The 12191-nt window shown below is 48.2% G+C and overlaps 1 protein-coding gene across 1 annotated transcript in view; it reads left to right on the plus strand.

Annotated features, from left to right (window-relative positions):
* Window positions 1-12191, plus strand: part of dock2 (dedicator of cytokinesis 2) — a 634661-nt gene that overhangs the window by 420968 nt on the left and 201502 nt on the right. The window contains exon 29 of the mRNA XM_078550540.1: window positions 9134-9228. Coding sequence (XP_078406666.1) covers window positions 9134-9228 — 95 coding nt within the window. The remainder of the gene's footprint in view (window positions 1-9133; window positions 9229-12191) is intronic.

Consider the following 12191-nt stretch of genomic DNA (forward strand, 5'->3'; position numbering starts at 1 on the left):
CTCAATATTGACTCGTTAAATAAATTCCAATATCTGATTTGCATTACTCACAGCCACCAAACGTTGCTGCAATAGCTTCAATTTATTGTCAAGCAGGAGGGTCACAGGTCTCTTTCATTTCCTGTGTGTAAATTATGTGAAGGTGAGATCAGGCTCCACTCAAATACCTTCCCAACATTTGATCAAAGCTTTCACTTGAAGGACAGGCACTTAACTGTCCTTAAGTGTGCCTAGAATTGTGTGCCAGCAAGGGAATCTTTGAGGACAAAAACACTGCAGAGAGGTAATGCAGTGTTCAGAAGCACCTGAACCGTCTAATCTTAGGATCAAACTCTTTCGAGTTATCAACAGTCACAGGTTGCAACTCTTTCGAGTACGATCACAGTTCTTGGTTTTCCGGGAGTGGGACATGAACCCACGACCCTCTGATTCAAAGGCGAGGGTGCTATGAACTGAGCCACAGCTGACACCTCTTAATCTTAGGATCAAGTTGTGTAAGAGAGCACTTAATGTTTTTTTTTTGTAAAAATATACTTTATTCATAAAAAATCTTCAATCACATTCAAAACCATTTCAAAAACAACATTACAAGGGTACAATCCAGGTTAAACTTTTACAAAATGTATCACCAGGTGCCTCAGTACAAACAATATTACAATCATTTACAGCCTTTCATTTGATCTGTACAGCCCGAGGGGCTCTAAACAGTTCCCAGTCTCTCGGTGCGCTGTGGTAGAAAGGTCTTAGACAGCGACCCTTCCCCATTGCGCCTTTGCGGCAGCTGCCCCAAGCTTTAGTGCGTCCCTCAGCACGTAGTCCTGGACTTTGGATTGTGCCAGTCCGCAACAATCGGTCGGGGACAACTCTTTGTGCTGGAAGACCAACAAGTTTCGGGCAGACCAAAGCGCGTCTTTCACCGAGTTGATGATCCTCCAGCTGCAGTCGATGTTTGTCTCGGTGTGTGTCCCTGGGAACAGCCCGTAGAGCACAGAGTCCTGTGTCACAGAACTGCTCGGGATGAACCTCGACAGCAACCACTGCATCTCTCTCCAGACTTTCTTTGCAAAGGCACAATCCACAAGGAGGTGAACAACGGTCTCTTCCCCACCACAGCCACCTCGAGGGCATCGTGCAGAGGGGGTGAGACTCCTGGCGTGTAGGAAGGATCTGACGGGGAGGGCCTTTCTCACCACCAGCCAAGCTACGTCTTGGTGCTTGTTGGAAAGTTCTGGCGATGAGGCATTCTGCCAAATGACTTTGACAGTCTGCTCGGGGAACCATCCCACAGGGTCCACCCTCTCCTTATCCCTCAGGGCCTCTAGGACGTTACGTGCTGACCACTGCCTGATGGACTTGTGGTCAAAGGTGTTTTTCTGCATAAATTTTTCCACCAGGGACAGGTGGTACGGCACGGTCCAACTACTTGGAGCGTTCCGCGGCAGCGTGGCCAGACCCATCCTTCGCAACACCGGGGACAGGTAGAACCTCAGCACGTAGTGACACTTGGTGTTTGCGTACTGAGGGTCTACGCACCGCTTGATGCAGCCACACACAAAGGTGGCCATCAGTATGAGGGCGATGTTGGGCACGTTTTTTCCCCCTTTATCTAGAGGCTTGTACATCGCGTCCCTGCAGACACGATCCATTTTCGACCTCCAGATAAAGCGGAAGATGGCTCGAGTGATCGCCATCGCGCAGGAGTGTGGAATGGGCCAGACCTGCGCCACGTACAGCAACAGCGAGAGTACCTCACACCTGATGACCAGGTTCTTACCCGCAATGGAGAGGGAGCGTCGCTCCCACATGCCCAGTTTCCTTTTCACCATAGCCACTCGCTCCTTCCAGTTTCTAACGCATGCCCCGGTCCCTCCGAACCATATCCCCAGCACCTTCAGGCCGTCAGCCCTGACAGTGAAGGGGACAAAGGATCGGTCAGCCCAGTTCCCAAAGAACATGGCCTCGCTCTTCCCACGATTTACCTTGGCTCCCGAGGCCAGTTCGAACTGGTCGCAGACGTGCATCAGTCTGCGCACCGACAGCGGATCCGAGCAGAAGACGGCGACGTCGTCCATGTACAGGGAGGCTTTTACCTGAGTGCCTCCACTGCCTGGGATCGTCACTCCTCTTATGCCCGGATCCTTCCTGATGGACTCGGCAAAGGGTTCTATGCAGCACACGAAAAGGACAGGCGAGAGAGGACAGCCCTGCCTGACTCCAGATTTAATCGGAAAGCTATCTGTTTCCCACCCATTGATTGAGACTGCGCTACTGATGTTAGTGTAGAGCAGTTGGATCCAATTTCGAATTCCCTCCCCAAACCCCATTTTGGAGAGCACATCCCCCATGTAGGTGTGCGATATTCTGTCAAAGGCCTTCTCCTGATCCAAGCTGATGAGGCAGGTATCCACACCCCTGTCCTGTACATAGGCAATCGTATCCCTGAGCAGCGCCAGGCTGTCAGAGATCTTCCTGCCTGGCACAGAGCAGGTCTGGTCAGGGTGAATCACCAATTCCAGAGCGGATTTGACCCGGTTGGCGATGACCTTGGACAGAATCTTATAGTCCACATTCAACAGTGAAATGGGTCGCCAATTTCTAATTTCCTCCCTTTCCCCCTTGTGCTTGTAGATGAGGGTGATGATGCCTTTCCTCATGGATTCTGACATGCTGCCGGCCAGGAGCATACTCTCGTACACTTCTAGCAGGTCTGGGCCGATCAAGTCCCACAGAGCCGAATACAACTCCGCCGGCAGGCCGTCGCTTCCGGGGGTTTTACTCTTCTCGAAGGACTCGAGGGCCTTAGTCAGTTCGTCAGGAGTTAGCGGTTTGTCTAGGCTCTCCCGCGTACTGTGGTCTAAGACCTCCGTGATAGAGGACAGGAAGGACTGGGAGGCCGTGCTGTCCGTGGGCTTCACGTCATACAGACCGGCATAAAAGGATTTGCTGATCCTCAGAATGTCGGACCGTGATGACTTTACTGAGCCGTCTTCTTCCTTCAGGCTGCTGATCACAGAGCGCTCTCTGTGTACCTTTTGGAAGAAGAAACGTGAGCACGTCTCATCCTGCTCCACGGAGCGGACTCTGGAACGGAAGATGATCTTGGAGGCCTCCGAGGCAAAGTGCGAGGCTTGCTGGCCCTTCACCTCTTGGAGCTCCTCCTTGACATCGACCCCCATCGACCGCAGCCGGAGCAGATTCTGCATCTTTTCCTGGAGTCGGGACATTTCCCTCTGTTCCTTTCTAGCTTTCTGGGTGCCTTTGCGGATGAAAAACCTCTTGATGCTTCCCTTGATCACTTCCCACCAGTGTGTCAGGGACTCAAAGAGGGGTTTCACGGTTCTCCAACCTTTGTAATCCCTCTTGAGCTCCTCAATGTTCTCTGGGGTCAGCAGTTGCACATTTAGCTTCCATGCCCCCCTGCCCACCCTCAGGTCTTCCTCCAAGTGGCAGTCCGCCAGTAGGAGGCAGTGGTCAGAGAAGAACACCGGCTTGACCTCGGTGGATCTGACTGTGAATGCACGGGACACAAACAGGAAGTCTATCCTGGAACGAATGGACCCGTCTGGCCGCGACCAGGTGTATCTACGCTGCGCTCCGTCTGCAGGGTTGCTGAAGACGTCGTGCAGCTTGGCATCCTTAACTGTTTCCATCAGGGATCTGGACGTAGCGTCCAATCTGCTTCCGGCCCTGCCGGATCGTCCAGCCGCATCGATGATGCAGTTGAAGTCCCCGCCCAGAATGACCGGCCTGGAGGTCGCCAGCAGCAGTGGGAGCTGCTGAAAAACCTCCAGCCGCTCAGCCCCTTGTGCCGGGCCATACACGTTAATTAACCGGAGTGGAGCGTTCTTGTACATTACGTCTGCTACGAGGAGTCGCCCGCCCACCACCTCCTTGACCTCGGAGACGGTGAAGTTGCCTCCCCGCAGCAGAATACCCAGGCCGGAGGAACGAGAGTCGTTTCCGCCCGACCAGATCGATGGCCCGTGGGACCACCATCGTGACCATTGCCTGTAGGAGCTGAGGTGCGGTATCGCACACTCCTGCAGAAACAACAGGTCAGCTTTGACCTTGGCTAGGTAGTCCAAGGTCGCAACACATCGCGTAGTAGATTTAATGCTACGCACATTTATGGATACAATCTTTAAACCCATTTTAAAGCATTTATTCTCCTACCAAACCCACTGTCTCTGAGAGTCCCAGACCTTTAGTCTGCTCCTTCATACCCGTAGTGAGCTCAAATTCCTTCACTTTGGATGGGCTGAGGTAGATCTCCTTGGCCGTGTTCTGCTCCAGTGGCATCTGGAGGTTCACGTAGTGAGCGGGTTTTGAGGTGACCTTTGCTGGAGAAGCTTCTCCAAAACTCACCCCCTCTGGGGGGTTGCTGTTCCCGGCTTCCTGGAGCTGGGGTGCGATGATTGCCTCACTGCTCCCAGATTCCAGGGGCTGTGGTGCACTGGCCTCCTCAGGTTGCAGGCAAATTTGGGGTGCGCTGGTCTCCTTGTTGTCTCCAATTTTCTGGAGCTCGGGTGTCTCGTCCTCCAACGCCCTGGAGCTTTGCCGCCTCTTCTGTCGGTGCCGCTCTGGCACTTCATCATCCGAAGAGCTGCTGCCCTTGTCATCCGTGTCGGATGGGAGACGCCTCTTGCCGCTTCTCTGGGAAACGCCTTTGCTTCTTCTTCGCTCCCTCTTACTTTTCTTGTTCTTCACCGTCCGCCACTGCCCCTGCTGCTTTTCCACTGCTGCCTCCTCCTCCATTGATTCGCTGTCCTGAGGACTGGAAGGTTCAGGGGGTAGTGCTGTTGATTGGCTCTCTGTTGCCTCAATCTCTTTCTCCACCTTGTCTCTCTCTGTGTCCTCCTTTGTCCCGTTGAGCTCCCTGGGGGCCTTGGTGGTTGGAGTGACACGGAACATTTCTTCTGCTTCCCCCTGGTCGGCTTTGGCTGCCTGTGCGTAAGTACGGCAGCGTTTGGGGCAGGTCCTGTAGAGGTGACTTGCCTCGCCACACAGGTTGCAGCACTTGGCCTGTTTGCAGTCTTTTGTCTGGTGCCCTTCCTGTTTGCAGATCTTGCAGAGGGAGGCGCTGCAGTTGGCCGCCACATGACCAGCCTTGCCGCATGAGCGACAATGCTTGGGTTGCCCAGCGTAGACCAGGTAGCCCCGGTTTCCCCCGATAGCGAAACTGGAGGGAGGGTGGAAAATGGCCCCCTTACCATCGGTCTTTAGCGTGACCTTAAACAGGCGTTTGCCTGTCCAGATCCCCAAGTCGTCTCGAATCTCGGTGCCGCTCCCCACCTTATCGAAGTACCTGGTGAGGAAGGTGACCACGTCGGCGACAGGGACGAAGGGGTTGTACACATGCACCATCACCTCACGTTCCCGTTGCAACGGCAGAGAAAAGTGCGGCTCCGCCGTCAGGATCTTCATCTCCGGCAGGTCTCTCTTCTCCTCGAACGCCCTCAGGAGCCGGACGCAGTCTGCCACTCGCTTGAACGTCACATCGAAATAACCACCTTTGCGGGAGTCGTGCAGGGTGAAGATCTCCGTAGCTTGGAAGCCGCACGCCTTCAACAGGATCCTCCTGGTGAAGAAGCCCCGATCCATAGGTGATCCTCCTTCGTCGCTGTGGTTCACCGTGACTCGGACGGTGATAGGTAACCCACGGTATGAATTCGGATTGCGATTGGTTATCGCCCTTCCATCCCGACCTTGCCATGGCAGGACCATGGTGTCGCTCCTGCAACACTTGATCTTAGCCAAAAGGCCGAGAAGAGAGCACTTAATGTTGATTGTCTGTTAGTGAGAGGAGCCATCCACCTTGTGTGAATGTTTATGTACCAGCTCAAATGTACATACCTTAACACATCAACTTGGTTCAGATGCCTGTACTTGAACCCAATTGGACCTGACCATGGTGACACTTCAGTACAGTTCTGAGGAAGTGTTGTGCTGCCAGAGCTGCAAATACGGTGTTAAATATGAGCCTCTGCTTGTCTCATCAGCTGGATGTAAAAATCCCGTGACATTATTCAAAAGAGGAGGAGGTTATCATGGTGCCCAGCCAACATTTATCCCCCAATCAATATCATGTATGCACAATACAGGGCGGGATTTTCCGGCACCAACACCAGTGGGCATTGTTGTTGGAAGGACAGAAAAATATGGAGAGACGTTAAAAGTCAATGGCTCTCTACATTTACTTATTTAGTTGTAAGACAGCCTGGAGACGAGGAAAGTGCTATATAAATGCACATTCTTTCTTTCTATTCTGCCTGTTTGCAAAGAGAGTATGTAATAACTCCACTGAGCTTTGACTTCTGGCAGCTAATTCCATTTGAAGTCCTTGGGGAAACGTTTTACTGTTACAGCTTGTACACATCAATATTTTTATATTTCCCTGAATATTTAATTAAAAAAAGATTAATTTCTTCAAAAGTCCTTTGGCGCATGAAAGGCTACTTTGAACAAATAAAACATTGGAGCAAGGCAAAATGACCAGCATGTCAGGCCTCGACAACGTTACAGATACAAAGTCAATTGAGAGTTTCAAAAGGGGAGATAGGCACCTAAATGTGCCCATTAAGGAATAACAGGGCAAATTCAGTGCATCCACATTCCCCAGTGGGAACCTAAGCTTGAAGGGAGAATCAGAACTATAGTATAGCCCCATGTCTGACTGCACTTCCTGTGAGCAGGGCTCCCTATGGGAATGTGGGAGCACTGAACTTACCATCTGCAGAGAAAGCAGGCGATTGGAGTTTAAAAAAGACCCAGAAATGGCAGAAATAACAATGACTTGCATTTATAAAGTGCTTTGAACACACTAAAACATCTCAAGGCACTGGGTCACATATTAATATTTGGTCAAAGAGATAGATAATGTGACGTACAAGCCTAAGTTGTCCTGATTTCCCAACTGTTTAACCGGTGAAATTCTGACCGAGCAGCCTCATACATTCCCGTTAATGAGGCAGTCCACTCTGCTAATCCTAACTGACCTCTTAATTTCCAAAACCCATGTTTATTGGTTCTTTGCCTCATTGCCTCTGTGACTTGAGAATACTTTGGAAGGAATCCAGTGAGCCAGGGGAAAGGAAAAGGTTTCAGCAGGGGCTGTGTTCAACAAAATGAACCTGCTTTACTCAATTGAGGAGTGCACTATTCAAAATATAGTGGAATACGATTCCCTCAGATGGACTGACAGTGTGGATGATGTAATTGGGTTAGGGGCTTGAGGCGCATTCAGGGAGAGAAGCAGAAAAATCAAATGGATTTCCAATCCACGTTGTGATCCAATAATTCCTGCTGGAAATCCCTGCTTGAGTGGATGCTGAGGATGACAGGATTGGTGCATGAAAGGCTACTTTGTTGCCCTCCACAGTTGAACAGTATGGCTGTTACTGGAGGGGGGTGATTTCCTATTCCAGCGCTTTGGGTGCTGGCCAACTGCATATAATTGACAAAGCCACATGCTTCTGGCCAATGTTTCTCTCAAGCACAATTGTGCAGCAACCCAAAAAGTTCCCTGCACAGGCCACACAAGTGCCGTCTTTAAGTTACTGCTCATGCACAGCCATGCAAAAGAATTTAAAAGGCCACACTCCTAATTCATTCATGCACTCCAAAAGAAAAGAGGGAACATTGCTCCTAGTCCATCAAGTGAGAGTATCTGTTTCCAATTTGGGCAGAGATTATCCCTAGTGGGTACCCTGCAAATCAGGGTCAGGGTGGTCCTCTAGTTTTGATTGCCCAAGAGGGTCAGAGGGGAATTTTCTGGAATTTTTTTCCTTAACTGACCCTGTGTTTTTTAATCTGAGGTTTTGTCTCTTCCAGGAGATCATGGATTGGGTAGGTACGATGCATAAAGCATCATATTTGTGTGGAACAATCTGGATGGAGCAGGAAGTACATAATTTTCATAAATTTACACCAGTTTCCCCCTCAATGTTCTAATCGTGCGGCTGAGGTGGAAGATATCTCGCGAACAATGAGGAATAGGATGGCTGCTTGTCATATGGGGGTTCATGTATTTGGAGAAGATCCAAGAGGAAGGTGCTGCAGTAAAAAATGCACCATAAAGATGATAATGATGTTCTTTTCAGATGTTGGTGTTTTAATTCATCAAAATAGGCAAAAGGGAATGTGTGTAGTCTTGCAAATGGAAAGGGGCAGGTGCAGCTACTGAGCCAAGGCTGGTGTTCAAATTAGTTTTAGATGTGTGAACAAGATGGGCTGAATGACTCTCTTCATTTATACTAGGACCTGTTGCCCCTCTCCCTTTTTTTATATTCTTTCATAGGAGGTGGGCTTGGCTGGCTAGGCCAGCATTTATTGCCCTTCCCTAATTGCCCTTGAGAAAGTGGTGGTGGGCTGCCTTCTTGAGTTGCTAGAGTCCATGTGGTGCAGGTACACCCACAGTGCTGTTAGGGAGGGAATTCCAGGATTTTGACCCAGCGACAGTGAAGGAACAGTGATATAGTTCCAAGTCAGGGTGATGTGTGACTTGGAGAGGATCTTCCAGATGGTGGTGTTCCCATGCATCTACTACCCTTGTCATTCTAGATGGTAGAGGTTGCAGGTTTGGAAGGTGTTGTTGAAGGAGCCTTGGTGAGTTGCTGCAGCGCATCTTGCAGATGATATACACTGCTGCCACTGTGCAGTGATGGTGGAGGGAGTGAATGTTTGTAGTGGTGGATGTGGTGCCATTCAAGTGGACTGCTTTGTCCTGGATAGTGTCAAGTTTCTTGAATGTTGTTGGAGCTGTACTCATGCAGGCAAGTGGAGAGTATTCCATCACACTCCTGATTTGTGCCTTGGAGATGTTGCACATTAATTTAGAATGAATGTAATACTTGTCAAAATGCATATTCTAACATCTTCAATGGTGTCCCACAGAGCATGAGATTACAGCTGTGCTTTTAAAATTAAAACTTTGAACCCATGGTTAAAAGAGAAGGTACGAATAGTAACGTCCCTTTATTTATTGTGGGGTAGCAATCATTCTGTGGTTTTTAACTATGAAAAATTGGTTAAGAATCAAAACTTGCTGATTGTAAATCACTGAATATTAGATTCAATTTTCTGTTGCTTGTTTATCGATTTCTCACTCTTTCCTGACCAATGCTTTTTCCCTCAGGATTTCTTTATGGAAACCTTCATCTTATTCAAAGATCTGATTGGGAAGAATGTCTACGCTCCTGACTGGATGGCAATGAGTATGGTGCAAAACAGGTAGGAGCTACAGATCATTGTCACACCCCCTACCCCATTTATGTCAGCTTTGGCGAGCTGGCAGCAACTTTGCCTTTGAGCCAGAAGGTCACAGATTCAAACCCCACTTCCGGTACTGAAGCACATAATCCAGGCTGACATGCCAGTTCAGTACTGTGTGAAAGAGATGTTAAACCAAGGCTGCATCTGCCCTCCCAGGGATATAAAATGTCGCATGACATTATTCAAAGAAGAAAAAGTGAGTTACTCCCTGCGTCCTGACTGTAAATTGTTATGGTAAGTTCTGATCCAGGAAGGTGCTAGATAAATCCAAGTCTTTCCTTTGTGTGTGCTACTTTGACCCAACTTTTTATCGTATGGTCAAGAAAGTTTCAGGCTTTCTCTTTCAGACAACTGCCCAATGATTCCTGTGATTTGGTTCTGGTTCAACAATCCTGAAGGACTGGGTCTGGGAAACTGGAATTGTGACTCTTCTCCCATCTGAGGAAGGGGAAGGGGAGAAGTGGGGTATATAAGGCACAGCCTATAATTATGTTTGCAGTTTTTGCCTGAAAAGATATTGAAGATCTCGTTATCTGGTTGTAATGACTTGACGGACCAGACAGGTTTCACTAAGAAACACATGAACTTTATTACAGAACTTTTCAGGTGCTGCATGCTTGATCAGGACTCTTGTCAGGAAGCCCCCACCACCCCCCGGATTGCCTATACTTAGGGCTAATTGGTCAGAGCCTCCTAGAACATCATGTGACCCCTGATAGACAGCAGGAGAGGCTATACCTTCAGTCACTACATTTCCTCCCCCTTTAATTTTTACAGTTCCTATTTACAGAGAACATTTGAATATCCAACAACATATACATATATACAACTTCAGGTGATTAAAAATCAAGCCTCTGAGGCGCTTTCTTTATACAGCTAGAGCAGTGTAGCTCTACCACTTGAGGTTCCTCAACAGGATCAACAGGACCTGGAACTACAACATGAGACACATCATTAGAAAGTGGCAGTTCAGGGTTTGGCAACGCTACAGAGACATCGGGCATGTCTGTTCTAGGTTGATCAGTCACTTAAGGGATTGACGGTTCAACATCATTGCTGGTCATTGGAATGTCTCTCTAGCACAAATATGATCTACATGCTTATGAACAATTCTATCTTACGCTTGTACTTGGAAAGATTCCAGGAACCCAATACAGACCACTTCCAAAATTTCGCACGAACACCACGTCACCTAATGTGTGAGCTTTGCTGTGTATATCGTGACTGAATTTTTAATTACTCTGATTCTGCTCTACGTTCCCCTCTAAATTTGTAAACACCAGGCTTGACCCCATGTACCTGAGCGGCATTTCATCAATAATTCAGATGGTGTTGAACCCGTAGTTGAACGTGGTGTTGTCCGATAACTGAGAAGAAAGTGGGAAAGTCGAGTTTCTAGAGTACCTCCTGATAGCCTCTTCATTCCAGATTTGAAAGTTTGTACAGCTCTCTCAGCTAAACCATTCGATGAGGGCTGGTAAGGGGCTGTTTTAATATGTCTGATTCCATTCAGATTCATGAATTTCTGAAACTCTCTATGCTGGTAAAGCGCTGTACCATTGTCAGAAACAATGATTTCAGGTAGGCCATGTATGCTAAAACAGCAGATTCTCAATAGGTGCACTCGATGTTGGCAATTTGACTTTGTGCATATCCATCCATTTAGAATATGCGTCTATAATCAAAAAAACATTGCACCCACATAATCGATATGCAGCCTAACCCAGGATTGATCAGGCCACTCCCACGGATGCAGTGGAGCTGAAATAGGCAACTTCTGTTGTTGCTGACAATGGAGCCAGTGCCTGACCATGCTTTCAATGTCACCGTCAATGCCTGGCCACCAGACATAGCTTTGCACAAGCATTTTCATCTTTGGTATACCTGGATGCGCACTATGGAGTTCTGTCAAGAGTGGTTCTCTTCCTTGTGAAGGGGTGACAACTCTTGATCCCCACAACAAAATTCCATCTTGACAGCTTAGCTCTGTTTTTCAGGCATGGAATGTCTCAAATCTTCAGATACAGGTGAATTTGACCATCCTTGCAAAACAAAGTCTCTGACTTTCAATAGGATTGGATCTCTGTTCGTCCAATTTCTAATTTGCTTTGCATACACAGGTGAAGAATCCAAGAAACTCAGTAATAGCACAACTTCTTGTGGCACAGGAGCATGTACAATGCTATCTGGTAATGGGAGACGACCTAGTGCATCTACATTTGCAATGTGTAGGCCAGGACGGTACATAAAAGTATACTCATACGCAGAATATTCGCGGATTAGCCTTATCCTCCCTGAATAAACCCATTAATGGTTTATGGCCCGACACAATGGTGAAATGTTGTCCATGCAGGTACTGGTGGAATTTCTTCATTCCGAATACCACTTTTCTAGCTGGGAATAACTCTTCTCGGCTGTGGAGAGGGTTCTCGAGACATAGCCAATGGGCCTTTCTGATCATTCTTTGTGATAACACAGCTCCTACACCGAAGGAGAGGCATCACTTTTAATACCAACTCTTTCTCTGGGCCATGGTGTACCAATAAACACGAGTGCAACAGTTTCTTTACTTTCACAAAGGCTTCTCCCTGTTGTGAATTCCATGACCAATGATGATTCCTTTTTGACAACAAGTATAATGGTGCTAACACAGTTGATAAGTTAGGCAGGAAGCAGCTATATTAGTTGATCATACCCAGGAAGGACTTAAATTCGGTTACATTGGATGGTGAGGGTGCATCTTTTATTGCCCGAACTTTCTCTTCTACTGGATGCAAATCCATGGCATCCACCTGTGACCTAGGTAAGTAACTTCTGGTGCTTGAAATGTACATCTTTCCCCCTTTAACCATACGCCGGCTTCCATGAGCCTTCTTAGCACCTCCTCCAGCTTGGCCAAGTGCTCAGTCTCACTTGATCCT

Source organism: Cetorhinus maximus, chromosome 10 (assembly GCF_964194155.1).
Source record: "Cetorhinus maximus chromosome 10, sCetMax3.hap1.1, whole genome shotgun sequence".
In the NCBI taxonomy this organism is placed as follows: domain Eukaryota; kingdom Metazoa; phylum Chordata; class Chondrichthyes; order Lamniformes; family Cetorhinidae; genus Cetorhinus; species Cetorhinus maximus.